General features: G+C 41.3%; 1 protein-coding gene and 1 non-coding gene across 16 annotated transcripts in view; one reads left to right on the top strand and one right to left on the bottom strand.

The window, feature by feature from the left end:
• SYNE1 (spectrin repeat containing nuclear envelope protein 1) overlaps positions 1–24,967 on the top strand; it is a 494,970-nt gene that overhangs the window by 336,470 nt on the left and 133,533 nt on the right. For 12 of the 15 annotated variants that reach the window (XM_040238711.1, XM_040238710.1, XM_040238708.1 and 9 more), the window contains 7 exons: positions 6,342–6,476; positions 7,441–7,550; positions 13,007–13,163; positions 17,004–17,135; positions 17,313–17,468; positions 18,197–18,406; positions 24,167–24,268. In XM_040238711.1, the coding sequence (XP_040094645.1) occupies positions 6,342–6,476; positions 7,441–7,550; positions 13,007–13,163; positions 17,004–17,135; positions 17,313–17,468; positions 18,197–18,406; positions 24,167–24,268 (1,002 nt within the window). The remainder of the gene's footprint in view (positions 1–6,341; positions 6,477–7,440; positions 7,551–13,006; positions 13,164–17,003; positions 17,136–17,312; positions 17,469–18,196; positions 18,407–24,166; positions 24,269–24,967) is intronic. The other 3 variants (XM_040238701.1, XM_040238699.1, XM_040238706.1) reach the window with 1 other exon arrangement.
• TRNAS-GGA lies at positions 19,277–19,349 on the bottom strand. Its single transcript has one exon. It is a non-coding gene; the product is annotated as a tRNA-Ser (tRNA).

Below are 24,967 nucleotides of genomic sequence, written 5' to 3'. Positions count from 1 at the left end.
GAATTGAACATTTTTACTATCATGCAGTGTCCTTCATGTTTCCCTATAGTGATTTTTGTTTTAGACGCCTAGAGCTTTTTTTTGGATAATATTTGCATGGTATATCTTTCACTTTTCCATTGATTTAACCCTTTCTGAGTCCTTATATTTTAGATTGTTTCATATAAAGAACATTTAGGTATATTTTGTTGGTTTTAAGCACATCTAATCAGAAAACCTCTGACTTTTAAAGAGCAGGTTTAATCTATTTAAATTCTTTGTGATTACTTACTTTTCTTTTTTTTTTTCTATTTTGTCCTGCTCTTTTTATTCTTTTTTCTCCATTTTAACTTTTGCTTCTAGGTGATTGAATGCTTTCCTTTGTTTTTTCTCTCTACTTTTTACCATGCTTACCTAATAAATTCTAAGTTTTTATTTTATTCTTGTTCCAGATCAACATAAGAAACTCATAACACATTCGCTCAGATTTCTCCCCATGTACCTTGCATACTAGTATTGTCTAATATTTTGATTTTGTTTGTTTTTTCATCTCTACATATTAGAATTATTATCTTACACAAATATTAAGCAAATGTTTATTGCAAAGCTACTATGTGCCAACCACTATTCTATATGATAAAGTGAAGGAGCAAGGGCAAAATCTATCTGTATATGTATATTTCTGTATAGTCCGTCTTTAAGAGATTATGTTTGGGGGAGACAGATAGTAATATAAAAGTAAGGTGTGTTATTATATGCTAAGTTAGAAGGTGATAAGAGCTGTAGGTGAAATAGTATAAGGCAGATAAATACAGAAAGTTGGGACTGGGTGAATGTGCAGTTTTAAACAGGGTGACCAGTGAAGCCTCCCCAGCTCACATTTGAAGGAGTCAGCTGTGCAGACATGGGGGAAGAGAACTCCAGGCTCGGAGATGAGGAAGCAAGGGCAGGGGCTCCCAGGCAGGGTCCTACCTGGTTCTTCAAGGAGCCCAGCAACTGGCGTGGCGTGAACAAGGTGAGAGAGGTCAGACAGGTAACAAGGGCCCAGGCTGCAAAGGACCTTGTAGGCATCGTGTGAACTTTGGCTTTTACTCTGGGGAAAATGAGAAACCACTGGAGTGTTTGGGGACAGAGGAGTGACAAGGTCAGATATAACTACTGTAGGGGACCAGGGTGGAAGCTGAGAGACCAGTTAGGAGGTTAGAGGGGATGAGAACTTATCAGGTTGTGGATAATTAGGAGAATGAAAACTTGAGGAATAGAACTTGGGGAAAGAGAAATAATTAAGCCACTGGTTTCAATTTGGACAGGCTAGGTTTGCGATGCCTATCTAATGTCAATCAGCTATTGGGATTCAGCAGACAGATCTAGACTGAACCATCAGCCTCTAGAGGTTCTTTGTTGTTGTTCATGCCGTAAGTCGTGTCTTAGTTCCCCCACCAGGGATCGAACTCATACCCCTGCATTGGGAGCTCCGTCTTAACCCCTGGACTAAAGGGAAGTCCCTAGATGGTCTTTAAAGGCATGAGAGCCCATGAGATCACCAAGGGAGTGAGGAGACATAAAGAGGAGCAAGCCCTGGGGCACTCCAGTGTGAAGAGTTAGGAAGATGGGGAGGAACCCACAAAAAAGAGTAAGAAAATACTAGTGAGGTGGGAAGAAGACCAAGATTTGGGTTTGGGAGACACTTGAGGGTAAGTGAGGTAAAATGAGAGCTGGGAACTGACCACTGGGTCTGGCAACACACAGGTCTTCAGTGACCCCAGCTACAACTATTTCAGTGAAATAGTGAAGGCAAAAATCACTCTGAAATGAAAGCGAGAATGGAGAGAGGAGTTAGAGAAGAGGAAGAGGGCACGAAACAGGGGTTTTACTGTCACGGGAGCAAAGGAATGGAATAAGCTATAAGAAGCGGGTTAGAAGAAATTCATTCCATTTTAAGATCAGAAGAACAATGACATGTTTACGGGGAGATGGAAACAACTCAGTTGAGGAAAAATTGATGAAAAAGAAGTGAGACTGCAGCAAAAGTCTTCTTGTGTAGAAAGTGAAGTCGCTCAGTCATGTCCAACTCTTTGCAACCCCATAGACTGTAGCCTACCAGGCTCCTCTGTCCATGGGATTTTGCAGGCAAGAGTACTGGAGTGGGGTGCCATTTCCTTCTCCAGAGGATCTTCCTGACCCAGGGTTCGAACCCGAGTCTCCCGCATTGTAGGCGGACGCTTTACCATCTGAGCCACCAGGGAAGGTCTTGTGTAAAAGGGAGAAAATAAGATCCAAGGGGCAGGGGGATGGTCTTGGAACCAGTGTCAGGAGGGAGGGGAGCAACTGTACCTGAGTAGAGATGCTGGCGGGGGACACGGCACACATACTGTGGTGAGAGCTGAATGCACAGTCACTGCGATTGCTTCTACTTTCTCAGTGTAATGATTTTTTTCTGGACTAAACTATGTATTTTCAGTTCTTTGCTAATCATATGATTATATGATCTGGAACCAAACCTAGTCAGCAGAAAACTATTAAAAGTAATGGAAGAATTTAGTAAAAAAAAAAAAAAAAGTTATTGAAAAAAATAAAGGGGCTTCCCCGGTAGCTCAGTGGTAAAGAATTCACCTGCCAGTGTAGGAGATGCAAGAGTTGTGGGTTTGATCCCTGTTGGGAAGCTCCCCTGCAGTAGGAAATGACTACCCACTCCAGTATCCTTGCCTGGAAAATCCCATGGGCAGAGGAGCCTGGCAGGCTACAGTCCGTGGGGTCACAAAGAGTCGATACGATAGAGTGACTGAGCTCACATACACACACGTATGAATGCTGCCTACCAGTGAATAATCCACTCCAGTGAATCCCCTCTGCTGCTGCTGCTAAGTTGCTTCAGTCATGTCTGACTCTGTGCGAACCCATAGACGGCAGCCCGCCAGGCTCCCCCGTCCCTGGAATGCTCCAGGCAAGAATACTGGAGTGGGTTGCCATTTCCTTCTCCAATGCATGAAAGTGAAAAGTGAAAGTGAAGTCGCTCAGTTGTGTCTGACTCTTAGACCCCACCCCAAAGTTGTTTACTTCTCTATCAGTTCAGTCGCTCAGTCGAGTCCAACTCTTTGCGACCCCATGGACTGCAGCACGTCAGACTTCCCTGTCTGTCACCAACTCCCAGAGCTTGCTCCAACTCATGTCCATCAAGTCGGTGATGCCATCCAACCATCTCATTCGTCCTCTATGACACAGGCCTATAATACCTCTTGAATTACATGATATCTTCATTTGTTGTAAGTTTGTCATTTTCACACATTATCATTCATCCAAGGAGCAGAGAGTTCATCCTGTATAAATAGCAAAATGCTTTCTAAAGAAGTATTTTATTTAATATTTAGCATTCTCCAACCCTCACTAATCTTCCAAGGAATGTTCCTGGCAAAAATGGTTATTCTTCTAGTATTTCCAAAATAAACAGCTTACATAGCCCCACCCAAGCAGGAGCCTGGTGGAGAATAAAAGCCACCTTATTTCCTATTCCCTAGATAGGTCAGAAAACAGTTATCAGACCTCAGAGAGTGTAATTACCATTATTTTATTCCTTAGGTCAGTACCTTCATATCTCAAGGGGAAAGAGAAGGAAATTTGAACTGTTCCTTAATCATTTTTTGCTTCCTGTGGTCCAAGGGTTAGGTTTCAAAACAGTGAAATCAACCAGAGAAAAATTCATTAACTGAGAAACCAAACCTAACCACAGAGAAAATACATACTAGTCGTATGCTTTTGATGCTGCTAAATTTCCTTTTTACTAAAGCTGTGGATTCAATTAGTCGAATAGGAGTCCCTTTCTTAGATTTTGTTTGAGAATCTAAGTATGTGTCTCTGCGTGTAAATGTGGTTAAGCCGCCCTGGAGACCTGACATGTCAATTGCTATTTTCCCAAGCACAATTGGTCTCTTTCGTTGGTGTGAGGAATTTGAAATCAGAGCTCTCAGTCAACTGTAGTGAACCTGCAGAGAAGGGTGAGCTGGAGCCCTGAGAAGTTTCCATGGGAGTCTCCAGGCTGGGCTGTGAAAGCGAACCTTTACTGAAGGGCAAGGCAGACAGGAAGTGGCAGGAGTTCACAAAAGGTCAGCAGGTCGTGGCTATGGCCACTGGTTTGTCACCGGGGCTCTGACAGCTTTCAGCTTGTCCCACTGACTTCTTTGGGATCATCCTCTACAGATCCCTTTTGACTTTTGTTTCATCCTTGCCTGGAAAAGCCAGCATATCTCAGAGCTTATTCTGGGTCAATGGAGCATCCTCAGATGGGAAAACTCTGCTTCATGCAGAAATGTGTGAGCTTCAGTCCTGGAGGAAAGCTCGACCACCCTCAAACCTCCCACCTTCAGGAAAATCACTGCTTGCCTGAAAGAGGCGCTCCTGGGAGGGTGGGGAACCTACTGAACCCTTGTCATCTATTCTGAAGATCCTGCAAAATGCAGGTAGCATGTTTTAGACCAACGGCGCTACCATTGTTCTATCTGAAACACATTCTTTTACTGGGGAGCTGGATCATCTTCAAGGAAAGAAGAAAGCACCTGTGAGCTGAGGTGGTTCCGAATCCGAGAAGGGACGAAGTATAAGTATGAATGGTACCCTAGGCTTCACTGTTGCCTTCACTGCACCTCAAGTGCTGATACCAAATTATCTCAAACAGTTTAACCATGAGATTCTAATAAGTAAGACAGAGGGAAACAGACCCCATCTATTTCTCTGTAAGAGTCCGTGTAAAATTCTGGAAAGAAAAAGAAAGGAAGGGTCCTATGGGCAGTCAGGCGGGGTGGGCTGTTGTGGCTGGACCCCGTGCTGAGGTCAGATTTTTTTTGGCAGAGAACAGAGGCCAGGGGGGCGGCGATTCAGTAGGATGACTCCTCCATGAAAGCACCCCCAAGAACGTTCTCTTCCTGTGTGCCTGCCCCCGGCCCCTCCCCATGCTCCAATCATACTTGCCCCTCCTCTGCTGTCTCTGAGACACCAAGTTTCTTTCCCCTCTGGCCTTTGCTCCAGTGGTTCCATAGGCCGGGCGGCCCCTACCCCATCTTTCAGTCAGTCAGTATCAGGGTTAATTGCTCAGTCGTGTCTGACTCTTTGTGACCCCTGTGGACTGTAGCCCGCCAGACTCCTCTGTCCATGGGATTCTCCAAGGAAGAGTACTGGAGTGGGTTGCCATGCCCTCCTCCAGGGGATTTCTCAACGCAAGAATCGAACCTGGGTTTCCTGCATTGCAAGCAGATTCTTTACCATCTGAGCCACCAGGGAAGCCCCCGTCTTTGGCAACACACAACACAGCTGTCACCTCTGAAGATGCCTTGCTACCCAGCCTAAGAAACCCTCCCCCTTCACTTTCCAGCCCATTCTCTAGTTTCACATTCTTTGTAAGTCTTATCACCATCCCAGTTTATCTTGTCCATTTATTGTCTGTCATCCCAGCAGGGCCTTTGTCTGGCTTCTGAGCAAAATAAATCCCCTCCAGTTCCCGCCAGTGCCCCAAACAGTGCCTGACACACAGTGGGTGCTGATAAGCACTTAGTGAATTCGTCTTACCAACATGGTGTAATTTATCCTTTGGCATATAAATACATGTTAGTAGAAAGGTGCTCACTCAGAACTAATTCCATTCTAATACAAAATATTTTGTTTGTTGTTTAGTCCTGTCCGACTCTTTTGCAACTTATGGACTGTAGCCCACCAGGCTCCTCTGTCCATGAGACTGTCCAGGCAAGAATACTGGAGTGGGTTGCCATCTCCTTTTCTAGGGATCTCCCTGACCTAGGGATTGATCCCACATCTCCTACGTCTCTTGCATTGGCAGGCAGATCTTTTACCGCTGAGCCACCAGGGAAGCCCATGCAGTGTTTTAGGGCCTGTTAAATTCCATCGGAATAGTCTAGCAGGAATAATAAACCCCTGCCCAGGTAATAGGTAGTTACTTTGGCTTTCTCCTGTAGCCACACTCTGTCGAAGCCAGAGTGGCAACAGATGGCAGTGGAGTCTAGTCCTGGTGGGGATAGGAAAGGGAGTAAGACCTAGAGTTATATTCTTGTGGAAGAAATTCCAGAATAATGTCTGCTGACCACTTCAGTCAGCTAAAAAGCCTAGCCTCGACATGGCAGTTCCCCCCCTCCCTTAATATTTCTGAGTGTAATCATCTATTTATTCTCCTTCCGGCAAATGCCATAATAAGTTCCATGGGTTTTGCGTTACCATTTTTTTTTTTTTAAATGTGGTTTCACATCCAAATGGAGTCACTTTGGTTTTGTTATTCAGACCACACTAAAGGAGCCATCCCTCTGTTTTGGTTAAGGTCTTCCTGTGGGTAGTATGACTCTTGATTTCTCCCTCATTAAAAGCAGGGGACAGCCCAGGAGAAGGAGGAGAGCGATGCTGACCTGGCTGCCACTCAGAGCCCCGGGGTTCAGGAATGGCTGGCTCAAGCTCGGAGCACATGGACCCACCGGCGACAGAGCAGCCTCCAGCAGCAAAAAGTACGCACTTCCTGCCTCTTTCGCCTGCAGATCAGCCAAGCATGCACCTTGAGAGAGATGTTTTAGAAGGACAAGTTCCTTCTGTGCTGAAGACAGAGTGCCCCTGTATCTTCATTTTGGACAGAAGCAGAACCTGGCTCTTTCCATTTACTTGTGACCACTGGGAAAACTGGTTATTTTAAAGTTGGTTCTCTAAGAAAAGCTTAGTTTTAAAATAGTGTAACTCAATTATAATCTCCCCTCTATTTCTAGCTTGCCCCAATTTGAGTCTATTATATATAATAAAAGCCCCAGGAAGGCCTCTGAGAATTGGTAAATATCTAAGATGCATTTTTTTTTTTACTGAAATTTGCTTTCAACTCTCAAGTAGATGCCATCACAAAACAGGATTGCAGATTACTGCCTATGAAGCAAATGAGCTTTGATTACTCAAAGAATGACATCTTTTGATTACTCAAAGAATGACATCTCATTAGTACCTTCACTTTATGGATACGGCATATTAAAGTATTACTCAAAGAGTAGAGACTTTTTCACCAATAGTGAAAAAATAAAACTGAGTCCAGTGGTGATCCAGTTTATCAAGCAAGTGGGAAACTGAAGAGAGCTGTTGCTCTCTGTATCTCAGCTTGAACAAGGCAGTATCGATTTTGAAAAGTGAAAGTGCATTTTGGACCACTTGGGGGCGCCATTGCCAAGCAAAATTTTCTTTTGTGTTTTTTTTTTTTTTAACCTCCCCCCCAACTCAAGATTATTTAGACATTATTTTTTCAAAGCCAAAGAAAGCTACAGAGGACTTGGAGGCACTTCTGAACAGTTACCTAAGCCACACTTTTTATATAATGTGCTAACTTAAAAACATACTGTACCAAAGTTCTCAGGGTTTTCTAGACATACAACTGTGTTTGGAGACAAAAATCATAAAGTAACAAAGATGTTTTTATTTTTCCTTTTCCTTGAGCAGGAGTTGGAACAGGAATTGGCAGAGCAGAAGAGCCTCCTCCAGTCAGTAGCCAGCCTTGGAGAGGAAATCCTAACGCAACACTCAGCTGCAGAGACCTCTGGTGGTGTTGGGTATGTTTCTTTCATTCTTTGGGGTTTTTTGGTTTTTAATTCACCAGTTTGTTTTATTTGTTAGATTCCACATTTAAGTGATATCATACAGTATTTGTCTTTCTCTGTCTGACTTATTTCACTAAGCATAACAATACTCTCCAAGTCTGTCTGTATTGCTGCAAATAGAAGCATTTTTCATTCTTTTTCATGGCTGAGTAGTGTTCCGTGTGTGTGTGTGTGTGTGTGTGTGTGTGTGTGTACACATAGCACATCTTCTTTAACTAGTCACCTGTTGATGGACACTTAGGTTGCTTTATCTGAACATTAGGGTACATGTATATTTTTGCATTAGAATTTATTTTCTCCAAATATATACCCAGGAGTGAAATTGCTGAATCTATTGCAGTTCTGTTTTTAGCTTTTTGAGAAACCTCCATATTGTTTTCCGTAGTGGCTACACTGACTTTCATTCCCACCAGCAGTGTCCGTGATTCTCTTTTCTCCACATCCGCACCAACATTTGCTACGTATGGTCTTTTTGATGACAGCTCTTCCGGCGGGTGTGAGGTGATGCCTCACTGTGGTTTCGCTTTACATTTCTCGGATGACAGTCTACTGTTCTCTTCTTATTGCTGTTGTCCTGACATTTGAAAAACGGTCCAGTGGTTAGGACTCCAGCTCTCACTTCCAAGGGCCTGGGTTCAATTCCTGGTCAGGGAACTAAGATCTCACATGCCCTGTGGACAAAACAATAATAAAAGTAAACATCTTCCTTTAATTTTTATTTTGAACATCTTTTACAAAAATTGAATCATTTCATTTTTACTTGTAAATCTTGTATTTTGAACATTTAGTTGAGCAGCATAACTAGTAATTACAATGGCTGACTTCCTTTTCCTCTCTCTAGTATGCTTAGCATATCTGACCAGGGATGATGCTTATTTAATACTACATTTTTGAAAGTCAAATAATAAATGCATTATAAAATTAGATTCATGATGTTTATGACTGAATGATTTTACCTAACTGCAAAACATTTCCCTTACAAGAGCTTATCTATCTTCCTCTAATATCATTCTGAAAGATAAATGTATGTGTCTTGTAAGTATCTTGACTTTTTTTTTTTTTAATTTGATGGCACCATGAGGCTTGTGGGATCTTAGTTTCCCAACCAGGGATTGAACTTGGGACTACTTCAGTGAAAGCCTGGAGTCCTTTTCACTGGACCACCAGGGAACTTTTCTTGATGATCTATTTCTACAATTTCTATATATAAAGTCATTGAGCTTTGAGTCCTGGTTTAGAATGAGACTGAAAGTCTTACCCGCAGGAAAGTAAAGTGTTGAAAGAAAATTTAAAGAAAGGGGAGAATTTTCAAGCTGAAGAGTCTGGTTTAAAAGGTAGGAAGGAAAAGAAACTGAAGCAGAGTGCAAGGGTCCCTGTGTTGTGAGGCAGGTCTGGGTTTTATTCTGGTTCTGCATGTGTCAGCCTGGAAAAGAAACTCAACCCCGAGACTTCGTTTGCTCACCAGTAGAATGAGACTAATAATTGACTGCCATCATCACAGAAAGGTTGTGAACACTGTGAATGTCAATTGAAAAGATGCATAGGAGAACTATCTTTAAAATCTAAAACATTAAAAAAAGTTTCAGCAAAACCTCTGTGTTCATGCAGTATTAAGGGCTGAAATTCAGTAGTAGCATCCTTTGACAACCATCATGTCTCAAATAGCTTTAATCCTGTGGACTCCAGTGCTCTCTGTTCTGAGCATTTGTTTGGAGGAAATGCATACTATAAAGATGATTTTGGAAATACTATTTATAATACCATATAAAAAGACAGAAATACCTATTAGTGAAAAAAAAAAGCCTAAGAAAATATTTTTGCCCATATAATCTTAACAAAAATTATGAAACAATATCAATAGCAGTTTGTGATATCAAGTAAAAAATGTGATGTAAAATTGAGTATATAGTATATGTACGGGTAAGACCCAGACTAGATGTAGATGATCAAAAGTAACTTTAGTAAGGTCAGCTTTGGAGAGTTTTCTTTCCTTTTCTTTTTTTTTTAAATTTAATTAATGACATAATGTTGCTGACATATGACAAAAGTGTTGACTCTATGTGTCTATACATCTAGGAAATAGGAAGATATTCAAGGGGGGAAAAAGGAATAAAAAATATTGATAACAGCTAATAGATAATCAATTTAAAGGAATAGAGATGAATAAGATTATAACATCTATAATCAGGAACTCCATAAAAATAACCCTAATACTGTAAAAATTGTGTTAAAATATGATGGAATTTTTAAATTCTTCTGTTATGGTCATGCTTAGAAATGCTGATAAGACCATAACATGTATCTGTATAAATCTAAAATGAGGAACTCTGTTTCTTCCGTGGTGACTAAGTCGAGACTTGCTGCCACTTTGCATTTTCTATTTCTGGTTCTTCTAAGATGTTTATTCACCCCTGATGGTTTTCTGAATATTTTTGCCAAACTCTATTTTTACAAAGAACCAGTCCACACGTTGCTTCTTCATCATACATAGCGTCATGAAAAGCAGCTGTAAGAACCTTCTGCAGCTTTCTTGCCATATTTTTTTTCTTTCCTTGGCCTTTAGCTTTGGAAAGGGCCCAGATGAAAGACAAACAACTATAAATTGCTCTTTCAAATCTAAGACTATTTTAAAGAGAAACGGGCGGTTCAATACTGGCTTTCTGTGTAAGATTTAGTCTAAAAACTAACTTCTTTAATTTTTATGCAAATTCTTTAGAAAAATCTTTAAATCTAGTTGATTACAGTTCAGTCATGTCTTTCAAGCCTTGGGTAAATATACCAAGCAAACAAACAAACATAAATTGAATAACATCCAGAAGCTAAAAGAAAAACATGTATATATTTTTAAAAAAACAGAATAATGTTTTTGAGAAAAAAGTTTCTATTCCGACTTCAACATATTAGCAGATTTTCTAAGACTATCAACTGTGAATTGGTTTATGTAAAAATCCCTTTGGAAGCAGCATGACTTGCTTCATGGTTATAGATTCATTGAATCAAGAAGATTCAATTCAATTCTCCAGTACTTTGTGATGTACTGGAGAATTGAAGGGTTCCTTCCAAGATTACTAAGGAAATTCAACTGGAAATTAATCAATATAAATATAAAAGGGAAGGAAGAATATTTTCTATGGGAAAATAAAAGCTGTATTCTAATTTAAAACTGATCTGCTGGTGGCATTTTATGTGTCAGTGATTAAATATAAGACTATATAGATATTAAATATCCTCTGATTTCATATACTAAATTGTTATATAAACATGAATGAATTAAAAGTGTTAACGATGGTCCACCATCTCAAAAGAACCAAAAGAAATGTAATTTCAGAAGAATTTCTGAAAGTGATTTTTATTTAATTATTTATTTTTGGCTGTGATGGGTCTCTGCTGCTGCTCGAGCTTTCCTCTAGTTGCAGCGAGCAGGGGCTGCTGTCTAATTTCTGTGGTTGTGGCTCATGGGCTTAGTTGGCCCTTGGGCTATAGTTAGTTCATGGGCTTACTTGGCCCATGGGCTTAGTTAGTACATGGGATGGGGGATCTTCCCAGACCAGGGATTGAACCCCCATCTCCTGCATTGGCAGGTGGATTCTTTACCACTGAGCCACCAGGGAAGCCCTAATTTCAGAAGAATTTTAAAGTGTTTTTTATTTTAAAAGATTTTTAAAAAGCAGAAAATCCAGAGACTAATATAACCAACAAAATCAGAAGTATCAGTTTTATTTTTTAACTTAGTATTACTTTTTTAGATCAATACATGTTGATACCTATAGATCTAGTTTTTTCATTTTAACTGCTTAAGAGTATTTTATCTTGTGATAATAACAACTCACCTGTTTTCTTCTTGATGGGCCTTTACACTATTGGCATTTTTTTTTTTTTTTTGCTTTTCCTAGCATTTTTTAATTTTAATTTTTGATCATTTCCTGTGACATGTTGGACCTTAGTTCCCCCCAGGGATGGAGCCTGCACCCCCTGTAGTGGAAGCACAGAGTCTTAACCACTGGGCTGCTAGGGAAGTCCTTACTAGTACTGCTTAATTTAACTTTCTCACATGTCTTTAAGTGTGTAGGTGAGAAAGATTCTCTAAGATATATCCTAGAAGTAGAACTCTTGCCTCATAGCCTTATAGATCATTTTTTAAGGCTTTCTTCAACAAACTTACTTGCAGAAACCATTGTACTCAATACTTAATATGAAATGAGTTGGATCTGGTGTAGTGTGTAATATTATGCCAATAAAGTTTTTATTTTTTTTCCTTCACTTGATCAAATGTTTCCATCAAAATAACAATTATTCTCTAGCATATGACTTTTGGATGACATGATTCTGGTTAGGACTTCAAAACCCCTGAATACAAACTAGGACCTACTGAAACTAGAGTCTCCCAGGTTCTTATCATTGCGTTACCATCAGTGTTGCTGCTGCTGCTGCTAAGTTGCTTCAGTCGTGTCTGACTCTGTGTGACCCCATAGACGGCAGCCCACCAGGCTCCCCCATCCCTGGGATTCTCCAGGCAAGAACACTGGAGTGGGTTGCCATTGCCTTCTCCAGTGCATGAAAGTGAAAAGTAAAAGTCGCTCAGTTGTGTCCGACTCTTCGTGAGCTCGTGGACTGCAGCCTATTAGGCTCCTCCGTCCGTGGGATTTTCCAGGCAGTAGTACTGGAGTGGGGTGCCATTGCCTTCTCTGACCATCAGCGCTAGGCCCCACTGATTTAGTGGCTGTTTTTTTATCAGATACGGTCAGAGGCATTATTCCTCTCCTCTCTAAATTTAATTCTCATACTTCTGCATGGTAAGTACGACCTTCATTTTAAAGATGAGACAGTTGGGCCTCTGAGAAATGAAGCAAATTGCTCAAAAGTCACAGATCTAACGTTCTGTAACCCTGATCTGTCTCACCTCCAAAGCCACAGCCATCTCAGAGGCCACACTGCTGCCTCTTTAAGGATGATACTGCTGTGCCTTCCTTCCACCTTCTGTACTGCTGTTCCATGTCCTGAGACCTGGTCTGTAGTATTTTCTTTAGACTCAGGATAAAAACTCCCAATAGACTAGGCAATATGGTTAGGGTTTTTTAATTTGTGGGCTCTGTCAAAGGCTACTCCTCTGATCATATGCTTTCTGATTCTAAAAGTTACAATTACTTTTATCTTTAATGCTGAGCTGTTTTCAGATTTTTTTTTAATTTATTGTCCTCAAAGTTGAATTTTAAGATCAGTAAGAATATACTTGTTTTACTATTAGTCTCAAGTTTTCTATTTTAATTTATATTTTTAAAGTGTAAGCCAATGTCTGAGATAATCTGGTTCCAATTGTAGAGGCCAGATCTAGTGCACGTAATAAATTACCTAGAACTTATTGCCTTTTTATGCACATTGTAAACTTAGATTATTTATTCTTCTAATAGCGAAAAACCTGATGTGTTATCCCAGGAGTTGGGGATGGAAGGGGAGAAATCACCTGCTGAAGACCAGATGAGAATGAAATGGGAAAGCCTGCATCAAGAATTTAGCACCAAGCAGAAACTACTTCAGAATGTTCTGGAGCAGGAACAAGAGCAAGTGGTACTGAACATTTTCCTTTTCCATATTAACTAACAGAGAAGATTTGCAGCTTATGCTATGGGAATGAATATAACTGCAGCAATCCATATTTCATTATCAATTCCAAAATAAGACAGGAAACAAATGACTCATCCTACACTCTTAACAAGCCTGTTTCACATATCCCTTTATAATTATATATTTATATGTAGAAATTTATGTGACTGCTAGATACTGTTCTCGGAGAAGATTAATATCTGATGACTCATTAGCAAAAACCATTAAATATAAATGCCCCGCCCGTGCTTTTGTTCCCCACAGCTTTGAAAATTAAGGATATACACATCCAGGCCAAAAGAAATGCTACGAATCTGTCAGTAAATTATCATGTTATCTTATTTTCCATTGCTACTTCCAGTATTTAATCATTTCAGAAGATCTTAATGGGAAACATACTGGGACCTCAGTGGAGCTAAAGGAAGGGGAATTCAGAGTCAGTTACAGTGGTCACCGACCCCTCTATAGGCCAGTTCCCAAGATGGGCGGGTCCTTGTGTGATGTTGGACTTGATTCCACCAAGCAAGCCAAATCCAGTGGAATTAAGTATAGCAACAGAAGGTTCCAGATAGATAACAGCTATTAGTTCACCCTAAGCAGAAGCCAGAGAACAGCAGAGAGTCAGGGGAATTCACCCCTTAAAAATCTAATAGAGGAAGGCTATGATGCTCACCACAGCTGTGGTACAGCAGGATGGTGAAGATAGAAGCCTTGTCCCAGGTCCTGGGTCAGCTCTGCCCTGGCTACTCCCCAGTGGTAGCATCATCAGTACATTCTAGGACCTTTACTGGCAATCTGGGGAGCTGCTGTTGTCCCTGATCTGGCCAGTATTAGCTTAGGAGCTGGGAGAGACTGAGCTGGGGAGAGAAAGGGTATCAGTAGTCACAGAGCGCCAGAGGAGGGGAAGGCAGGAGATGATGAAGCAGGAACTTGGACAGGTGCACCTTGCCCCAGTTACCTGCAGGGGGCTGGCCTAAAGGTCAGAATGTGTTCCCCGACATCTACTGGGAACCCTGTATAAATCCTGAAGAGCCATTCATTTCTGGTTCCTTTTACAAAATTTTGGGCATTTCATACCTTCTCACTCCCTGTCCAGGAGTCTTCTTTGCTACCATCTACAAGAATGTCTTGCCTGAAGAATTCCATGTACAGAGGAACCTGATGGGCTACAGTCCATGGAGTGACAGTCAGACATGACTGAGTGACAAACACCTTCACAGGCATGTCACCAGCTCTGGTCCTGGGGAGGAGGAAGCCCTCCCTTCCCAGAGGCCATTGTCCTGGAGGCAGACTCCACCTGGCACACGGGTCCCTGCACCTTTTGCCTGGACTTCCTACCTCTCTTTGAAAGAACGCTTCCTCACACCCCTGATCAGACATTGCTCAGACTCATGGCTTGAGTTCCTGGTTTCTGACACAGTTCTCCTGGGCTTTACAGCACTATGCATGTTGTAGGATTTCCCCTTTCCTTTGTTTATGACATCTACAGTCCTGCATTGGGGACTGTAGCCTTTTCTGATTTTTCTAAGTCAAGTGAAAGTGCTAGTCACTCAGTTGTGTCCAACTCTTTGTGACCCCATGGACTGCAGCCCACCAGGCTCCTCTGCACATGGGATTCTCCAGGCAGGAACACTGAAGTTAGACTGTCATGCCCTCCGCTAGGGGTCTTATGGACCTGGGAATTGAACCCATGTCTCCTGCCTTGGCAGACAAATTTTTTACCACTAGCACCAACTGGGAAGCCCAGAATAAAAACAGGGGACCCTGTGGCTGCATGGGCTGGGAAATGAGTCTGGGCCTCCCACATGGCAGGCAAGAATTCTACCACTGAACCACCCATGCACCCAAGGCTTGGGAAGATTAGAAGATTCCTCGGGGTCTCATGACTAAGAGGAGGCAGATCTGGGATGGGGACATAGGTGTGTTTAACTCCAGACTTTCTCCTTTCTCACATTACCTTACTGACAGTTTGTATACTGGATGGTATATTACTATTCTCAATTGTAAAAGTAGACACTTTTATTTATTTACTTTTTTTGACCTCATGTAGACTAGGTTGAAAGGCATCTCTCTCTCTGAGCAGTGTTTCTTTGCTAACCTTCACTGCATTTAGCATCTCTGTGCAGAACACCTCACCTGGCCTCAGGATGAGATATGACTTCCTGCTCCTAGGTACCCATAACACAACTAAGAAAATGTGTTCTACATTTCGGAAAAATTAAGCAGCCTGGGAGCCTCCATAAGGGAATTAAAAAGGAAACACAATTTATTAAAAAGTGGAAAGCAGCTAGGTAGGGTCGATGTGGAATTTAAGACAGTGGATCACAGAGAGATGTTGGGTGGTGGGCATTCCAGCCACAGTGGGGAATGAAGCTGGTGTGTTTAGAGGATGAGTAATCAAGCTGAAAAGTAAGATGAGGATGAGATGATCTAAAAAACTATAGGGCACTGAGTTTGATTGGAAACATCATTTAAGAGTTTGAGTGCTAGGTCATAGCATGGTCCTTATTGGGGAGACATGCTCTTTTGCTTCGGTTATGTCCAGCTCTTTTTGACCCCATGGACTGTAGCCCACCACGCTCCTCTGTCCATAGGATTATCCTGGCAAAAATACTGGAATGGGTAGTCATTCCCTTTTCCAGGGGATCTTCCCAACCCAGGGATCGTCTGAGCCACCAGGGAAGCCACCTAGAATTTAGGGGGGGAAGTAAAGGAATCATGAGAGCCAAGGGATCAATCTAGTTACAGGATTTTGGGTGGATTCTTTTATCATGCGTGTGTGCGTGCTGAGTCGCTTCAGTTGTGTCTGACTGTTTGCGACCCTATGGACTATAGCACACCAGGCTTCTCTGTCCGACGAATTCTCCAGGCAATAATACTGGAGTGGGTTGCCATGCCCCTCTCCAGGGGATCTTCCTGACACAGGGATTGAACCCAGTCTCTTATGTCTACCTGTACTGGCAAATGGTTTTTTTTTTTTTTAACCACTAGTGTCACCTGGAAAGCCCCTAGTTATCATGAGTAGTGTTAAAACCAGGGCTTCCCAGGTCACTCAGCACTAAAGAACCCACCTGCCAATGCAAGAGACCCAGGTTCAATCCCTGGGTCAAAGAGATCCCCTGGAGAAGAGAATGGCAACCTACTCTAGTATTCACGCGCGGAGAATCCGACAGACAGAGGAGTCTGGCAGGCTTCAGTCCATGAGGTTGCAAAAGAGTCGGACACAACTGATTGACCAAAACAATAAGTGTTAAAACCAAGATAAGTTGAGAGGAAGGCTATAACGAGAATTCAGGCAGTTTCCCCACTGTTTTCTTTACTTTTTAGTCCATCACGGGAGACATTGCCACCGCTGAATGTGGTCGCCGTGTTTAGTGGACATGGTGTGTTGTCGAGGTCATCTTTCTCTAGCAGCTGCTGCTGCTGCTAAGTCACTTCAGTCGTGCCTGACTCTGTGTGACCCCATAGATGGCAGCCCACCAGGCTCCCCCGTCCCTGGGATTCTCCAGGCAAGAACACTGGAGTGGGTTGCCATTTCCTTCTCCAATGCATGCAAGTGAAAAGTGAAAGTGAAGTTGCTCAGCTGTGCCTGACTCTTAGCGACCCCATGGACTGCAGCCCACCAGGCTCCTCTGTCCATGGGATTTTCCAGGCAAGAGTACTGGAGTGGGGTGCCATTGCCTTCTCTAGCAGAGGTTTCCATAAACACAGCTGTTCCAGCATCTGTTTCAGTGTGCACATCTAAATGAGAACACCTGGACAGAGTACGTCTGGTCCTAAAGAAGCTCTTCTGTCTACCTCCAGCTCTACAGCAGACCAAATCGGCTCCTGTCTGGCGTGCCACTGTACAAAGGGGATGGGCAGACCCAGGATAAATCTGCGGTGACGTCTTTGCTGGATGGATTGAACCAGGTCTTCGAGGAGGTTTCATCCCAGGTGGGGCTGTGTGCTTGGTCTGTGGATCCAGGACCCCATGAGGTTCCCCATCCCCTGAGCTGAGCTGTTGAGACCGGAAAGTCAGAGGCCCTGGACCCCCACATCTCATCCTCGTATCTTTCTTTGACTCCTCAAAATGCTGTGATGACTTCTTTGTCCTTCCCTTTTGTCTCTCAGGGTGGAGGGTCAAAGAAGCAGAGCGTTGACTTGGAACGGAAGCTGTATGACGGGGTCTCGGCCACCTCTACCTGGCTGGATGATGTAGAGGAACGGCTCTTTGTTGCCACAGCCCTACTAGCAGAAGAGCCGGAAGCCTGCATCTTCAACCAAGAGGTGAGCTTGGCAGCTTGCGTCTGTGAGGGCATGCTACAGAGCACTCGGAATGCTGGCACTGGGTAATTAATGCTATGTATAAAGAAGGTGAAGCAGAAAACAGTTCTACTAAGTTACAAATGTGCATTTCCAAGCAGCGTAGAGCAGAAAAGAATTGCCTAAGTAGAACAAGCTCTGAAAGATACTTAGTTTTTGTATTTTTGTTTTTAGATTTACAATTAAATTTTTTTACAGTGTTGTATTGGTTTTTGCCCTACAGCAATACAAATCAGTCATAATTATACATACATCCCCTCCCTCATAGGCTTTGAATTTTTATGCTTTTTTTTGTGTGTAGGAGGCAGAAAACACTGAAGAGTCTGTAGAAGCCTTGTTCTACATTGCAGATCTTCTATGATATAGAAATATATGAATTATATACATAAATACGTTTGAAAAACAGTCTAAAAATAATTATGAATTTCTAAATACCACTTTAGAAAACTCATGTTTTCACCAAATATTAATATTATATTTTGTTATTAGTGAATGATATAAAGTTTCTGAGAAAAATCTCTCCAGCAGTAACTTGCCTACTGTTTATAGAAGTGTATGAAAGTGGTCCAGCTTGCTTTGGATATAATTATCACTGAATAGTAAGAGAAATGTAATGGGCTTTCTTCGAAGAAATGACTCATACATAAATTCATAGATCTAAACATTGACATGCACTTTCTTATCGATCCCAGACTCTTGCCAAAGATATTAAGGAAATGTCTGAAGAAATGGATAAGAACAAGAACCTGTTTTCCCAAGCCTTTCCGGAGAATGGTGATAACCGAGATGTTATTGAAGACACTTTGGGTTGTCTCTTGGGCAGGTTATCTTTGCTAGACTCAGTAGTAAATCAGCGATGTCATCAAATGAAGGAAAGACTTCAGCAGATACTAAATTTCCAGGTAAGGCTTATCAAGAGGTGTTGCACCACCTTGCAGCTACATTCAACAATAAATAGGATCTTACTGAGGTATGATCTAGACCTACTTTTTTTCAAAGAGATTGAATTCGAGGAATAGAAAACAAAATGTGTTATGCTTTTCATTGAAGAAACTAGCCAGTCAGACTGAGGACTGAATAGAACTTTAAATTCAACCAGTAAAAGCCATATTTCTGGCACATTATAATGCTAATTTCCAGTTGATGTTCAGTTCCTTTCGGTTCTGTCGCTCAATCATGTCTAACTCTTGGCAACCCCATGGACTGCAGCACGCCAGGCTTCCCTGTCCATCACCAACTCCCAGAGCTTATTCAGACTCATGTCCGTAGAGTTGGTGATGCCATCCAACCATCTCATAAGACCAAAGAAGCATACAGGAAGTGCTGTAACACAGAATCAATCCTACACACGAAATACCGGTGGGGGCACTGAAAGTGACCGTGCCCCGATTGCTTCTATCTGTGTTACAAATGCATTCTGTTACTTCCCAGTTTTCACTCCATAGACTTACTGTCTTTAGCCCCAGACTGGAGTTTCACTACCAACTGAGTAACTGTGTGCTGAAGCGACTTTTCTTAGGACTACTAACTTCAACAAATGCAAAAGCCACTGATAAACTTTAGGGTTGATTTTCATTTCTAATAAAAAGCGTCTTTGAGGAATACTCAAGGCTTCATTGAACTTTATTTTTAGCAAACATGATGGTGTGAAGTTGCTCAGTCGTGTCCGACTCTTTGCGACCCCATGGACTGTAGCCCACCAGGCTCCTCCCTCCATGGGATTCTCCAGGCAAGAGTACTGGAGTGGGTTGCCATTTCCTTCTCCAGGGGATCTTCCTGACCCAGGGATCGAACCTGGGTCTCCCGCATTCCAGGCAGATGCTTTAACCTCTAAGCTACCAGGGAACAGAAGATTTATAAAATAGATTTATGTAATACATGTAATTAGAGCCAAGCAATTAATGTTAAATTTTGATTTTCAGGAAAAAAGTACTATAAAATGTCAAGTAAATGTACCATTAGCCAGGAACTGGAATTTTCTAGATATCCATCTAGAGGGACAAATTATCCCTGCCTTCCTGCAGTTTGCCTTGTTAAATCTGTAAACATTTGTAGACATTTATGTATCATTTTTCTATTCACAAAAAAATTTTCATGTGTATTACTGACATAATAATAGTATGATAGTTTTATCACCTGCTGCAGTATAACCTTAGCTCCTTCTCTGACTTAAGTGTCCTCAACTATTAAATCATGCCCATATTAACTGTGTTTTAGGGCTTTTGTGTGGATAAAATGAGTTAAAATGTGTCAAATACTTTGCAAAGTATCTGAAACATAGTAAACACTCAGCATGTTTTATTACTATGTTGCTGTTAATAGGAGTACTTTTGATACTAGATACAGGATCCGAAACCAATGAAAAAGTTAAATATTTCTGCAAGTTTATCTAAGCATCGAGAACTAAAGCCAGGATTTGACTCAGAGATTATTTGTATATTTTATATTGTTAGGGTGATGGCAAGGGAGATGGAGAAAAGAAAACCTAGTCAAGGTGTATTTGGAAGGCAGGATCAGTAGGGGAGCACTTGTTGATGGTTTGGATCTGGGGAACATGGGAAAGGGGGACAACTGAGGAACTCCAGGGACTCTGACATGAGCATCTGCAGGGGTTGTGTCGGGGAAGGGGGGCGGGCACTGGCCAACAGTGAGGACATGTGGGAGCAGTGCTCTTGACCATTGGGCAGGACTGGGTTGCTGGCAGGACCACTGCTGGGGGCAACCCTGTCAGGTAGAATGAAGATACTCAGGTGAATAGTCTCAAATCTGTGGCTTAGAAAAACGACCTACATTGGGTCATTGCATCTGTATCCCTTGTGTTGTATAGTACACAGAGAGGAAAGAGCATTTCCCTTGGAATCTGAAAACCTGGCATTGATTATTTGAGTACTCTGTCTTGAATGCAAGATCTGATTGCATGTACGTGTACACAGTGTATGTCTAAAATCAGCGAAACTGGTGTGCAACTTATAGAAACTTGTTTCATTACTCTAAAATTCCTCTTGCATAAAAGAACACACCGAGTTTTAACAGCTTTCTAGTCTATTGGCCATGACTGAGGTGGGTTAAAAGTGCAAATGGGTATATCCCTAGGGCCCATGTTTCCCTTTTTCAAATTGCATTCACTGTGTCTTTGGTAATCACAGACAGAGTAAAAGATGAGCCAAGTGTGAATACTCGGGAACTTATTTTGGGTAGAGGACCAAGAGAAGAACAAGTCATCTTGAAATTCTGTTTCAATCACGTTCTCTATTTTTCTTCTGCCAACAAGTTTCTACTTGTTGGTGGCCAGCTCACAAACAAACAAACACTGGCATTTCAAAATGTTTGTGCTCCAATTTAATTGGGAGAAAGGCTTCCAATGTTAATATAATTAAAAGTCAGGTAGTGCGTGCATGCATATCTGCTAAGTCATGTCTGACTCTGAGACCCCAGGGACTATAGCTCCTCAGGCCATAGAATTTTCCAGGCAAGAATAATGGAGTGGGTTGCTGTTTCCTTTTCCAGAGGATCTTCCCAATTTGAGGATCGAGCCCATGTCCCCTTAATTGGCAGGCAGATTCTTTACCATTGAGCTACATGGGGGGTCATTTTATTTTACTTTGCACTGAGCTCCTGATGCACTGTCACTGTTCAGTGCTTATTGGAGCTGTAGCCTTGATTTTCCAGTTAACTTTTGAGCATTAGCTTTTGCAAGACTGCTAATATTACCTTATACCCATCTGGAAGAATGGGTAGGTGTTATGTAGATATATGTTATCTACAAGTAATCACAAGTTATTTATCACCTCTTCTATATTTTAAAAGCTTTTTCATAGACTTAAGCCAAGATACATTTTCTGGACACTTTTATAACTGAATATTTCAAGTTATTTAAAAAGGAAAAAAATGAAAGAATTTCTTATTAAATGATCTGGGCAGCAGAAATGATTTTACAATTCGAGACTTTCTTTAGACCTGTTTCTTAAACAGCTAGAAGCCTGCCTTTTCATGCTCTCCAAGTAATTCCAGTAACTGTAGGAAAACAATTGTGATGTCTATTATATGTGTAGTATATAGATACCTTAATTACCTGCTATATCACAATTGTAGGGCTTCCCAGGTGGCTCCGTGGTAAAGAATCCCCCTACCAACGCAGGGGAGGCAGGAGACCAGGTTTGATCCTTGGGTCAGAAAGATCCCTTGGCATAGGAAATGGCAACCCATTCCAGTATTCTTGTCTGGAAAATTCCATGGAAAGAGGAGACTTGCAGGCTATAGTCCATGCGGCCACAAAGAGTCGAACGTGACTGAGCAACTGAACACACATCACAAGTGTGGTATTAAGAAATGGTTAAAGCCTTTGGATTTTTATTTTTAATAAAATATGTACATCCAAGTGGCTATAAGCACCTCTTAAAGTCTTTTATTTTTGTAAATAATTATGTTGTATTATAACACAAATTATTTTTCAAATCTTAAATAGAATATGCTTATGATCAAACTATTCTATCCGGACAGTTTGTTGTTGATTAGTCACTAATTCATGTCTGACTCTTTGGGACACCATCAACTGTAGCCCTCCAGGCTCCTTTGTCTATAGCATTCCCCAGGCAAGAATACTGGAGTGGGTTCCCATTTCCTTCTCTTAAAGTCTTTTATTTAGAGACTTCCTTGGTGGTCTAGTGAACAAGACTCCAGACTCCCAATGTAGCAGGCATGGGTTCAGGGAACTAACATACCACATAGCATGGCCAAAAAATAAATAAATAAGATAAAATAAAGTCTTTTATTTAGTAACTTTTAAATCAGTCCTGTTCTCTGCTTTACCGTCTTCTTGGCTAATCTCTTCTAGTAATTATTACAGCTTCTGGAAATGTGAACTTTCTTGTCTCTTACCTGGAGGAGAATATGTTAGAAAGATAGAAAATATGCTCTTAAAAATGTGAAATTGATGTACAGATAATACACACACCCTCTTCATTTCTTAACTCATGTTATTTGTACTTATCTTCTCATTTAGAGTAACTGAACTAATGTTTTTCTAAATGCATGTAGATAACAGGAACTTGATTTCTTTTGAATCTGTTCAAGTGAATGAGAACATCTCTTTTTGTGCATGTAAACAGATAACCGTGTCTTGGTTCTAATGGCCCATGTGACCTGGCCCTCAACACAGCTGAATGACACAAGCATTAGCATAACTCATAAGCAGAACCCTTGTTTCTGGCAACATTCTTCAGTGCCGTTGTTCCAGTTTCTCAGCTGGTCTGCAGCTAGGCTTGCAGATAGGTTTGAGTGTTGGTTTGGGCTTCCCTGATAGCTCATCTGCCTTCAATGCATGAGACCCCGGTTCAGTTCCTGGGTCAGGAAGATCCTCTGGAGAAGGGATATGCTACCCACTTCAGTATTCTTGGGCTTCCCTTGTGACTCAGCTGGTAAAGAATCTGCCTGCAATGTGGGAAACCTGGGTTCAATTCCTGGGTTGGGAATATCCCCTGGAGAAGGGAAAGGCTACCCACTCCAGTATTCTGGCCTGGAGAATTCCATGGACTGTATCGTCCAAGGGGTCGCGAAGAGTCGGACACAGCGACTTTCACTTTGGGACAATTATTGCCTCTTAGGATAGTATAGCTATTCTGTAAATCTCATGCTCAGTGCTGTTTCTTTACTTTACTTTTTTTTTTTTTAACTGCATAATTCATCTACTAATTTGCTTTAGCCTTGCATTTTGTATTATAATGGTTCCATGTATCCTTAAAGACTTTCTTCCTTGGTGTGATTATCATTCTCCTGAGACAGAATTTTTGCATCTTGGTGACATATATGTACATGCGATCAGTTCCCAGTGAAGAAAATGTGATGAGCTGAACTTCACACAATGATGAGCAACCAGACCATCAGAGACATTTTTAAGTAATAAAAAATAGAGCATATTTGTTGATATTTCAGGAGAAAAATGTAAAAATTTATAATGCATATTTTGTTCCAGTTTATTATTCCTTTTAGAACTGAGTGTCAAAATTCTGATAGTTACCTCCTTTCTGTGCAAAGTTAGCTCAAGATAAGCATATTTGGACATTTAAATGAGTAATGTTTATGAATAGGCTTAGCTAAGAGCTTTTCGTGTTGTCTTTTCATATGCCTTTGGCCACTGTAAATAATGCATATTTTCTAAACTTTTGGATGGCTTTTAATAGGCTTGTGCAAATTCTTTGAAAATAGGAGGAAGAAGGAAGTGAGGGCAGAGAGGGAAGGAGAGGAAAAAGGAAAAAAGGGATCATAATTATTCTTAAGAATAATATTTTTCCCCAAAACAAGGAAACATCTACATGTAGAAGTCTTTAGTGCAACGCTTCTGCTGCCATATTTCTGTTTAAATGTGCTCATTTATTACAGAAATAACAAGATTAAAGTGACCAGTATTGCTTTTTGTGTGTAAACTTTGTCTCCTTCATCTGTGTTGAGTTGGAAATGCTTTGTAAAATTCTTCAAAAGTCAGTTTTAGCACTTGTATAAATTGTTACCAGTTCCTTTTATCTTCCCATAAGATAACATTGTTTCTTCTGGAGACAATTCAATTCCTACAGCTATATATTATTTCTGAGAATGTGTGTTATATTTATAGCCATTTTAAGTTTCCCATTACTCATATTAAGTCTTCCTATTGCTTTCCTCCTTAGAATGATCTGAAGGTGCTAGTTACATCACTGGCTGACCACAAATACATCATTCTGCAGAAGCTGGCGAAAATGTTTGAACAACCTGTGGCAGAGCAAATAGAGGTATTTACGGCTGCAGCTTTTTCCATAAGAGCAAGCACAATGAGTGTATCTGGTTTACTGTGAAATTCCACATAGCCGATGGAATATGATGACTTACTGTAGAATTGTTTGTTTGTCATCTGTGTTGTTTTTTAGTGCCAGGTTTACATCAGATTACACTGACTCTGCCACTTACTTCTGTGTGACCAGGAAATGTGAGAGAGGAAAAGGTGTCAGTGACAGATGCTGACCTGAAGGCGTGTGAGATTAGACATGAACCTCAATGACATTTGACAGGCAGTCAGACCATCCTGGTAGCAGTACAGATGAAGCACTGTGGATGTTTAGAAGATGGGTAGATTACCTCCAGCCAGCCGTAGGATCAGGGAGAAATTTTGTCAAGGGAAATTCGAACTGGACTTAGAAGTCTGGACACACAGAGATTGGGAAGAAAGATATTCTAGCAAAGAGCAGAAGAACAGAGGCATATATGTTGGATCATTCAGGACACTTTGGGAGAAAAGCAAGTAATCCTGTTTGGCTGACTTAACAATGAACCACGATTAAACCGTGAACTGCCTGATGTTCAAGCTGGTTTTAGAAAAGGCAGAGGAACCAGAGATCAAATTGCCAACATCCGCTGGATCATCGAAAAAGCAAGAGAGTTCCAGAAAAACATCTATTTCTGCTTTACTGACTATGCCAAAGCCTTTGACTCTG

Source organism: Oryx dammah, unplaced genomic scaffold (genome assembly GCF_014754425.2).
Source record: "Oryx dammah isolate SB20612 unplaced genomic scaffold, SCBI_Odam_1.1 HiC_scaffold_4, whole genome shotgun sequence".
NCBI lineage: Eukaryota > Metazoa > Chordata > Mammalia > Artiodactyla > Bovidae > Oryx > Oryx dammah.
Note: the sequence above shows the minus strand (reverse complement) of the source record. Positions and strands in the feature narration are given on the sequence as shown.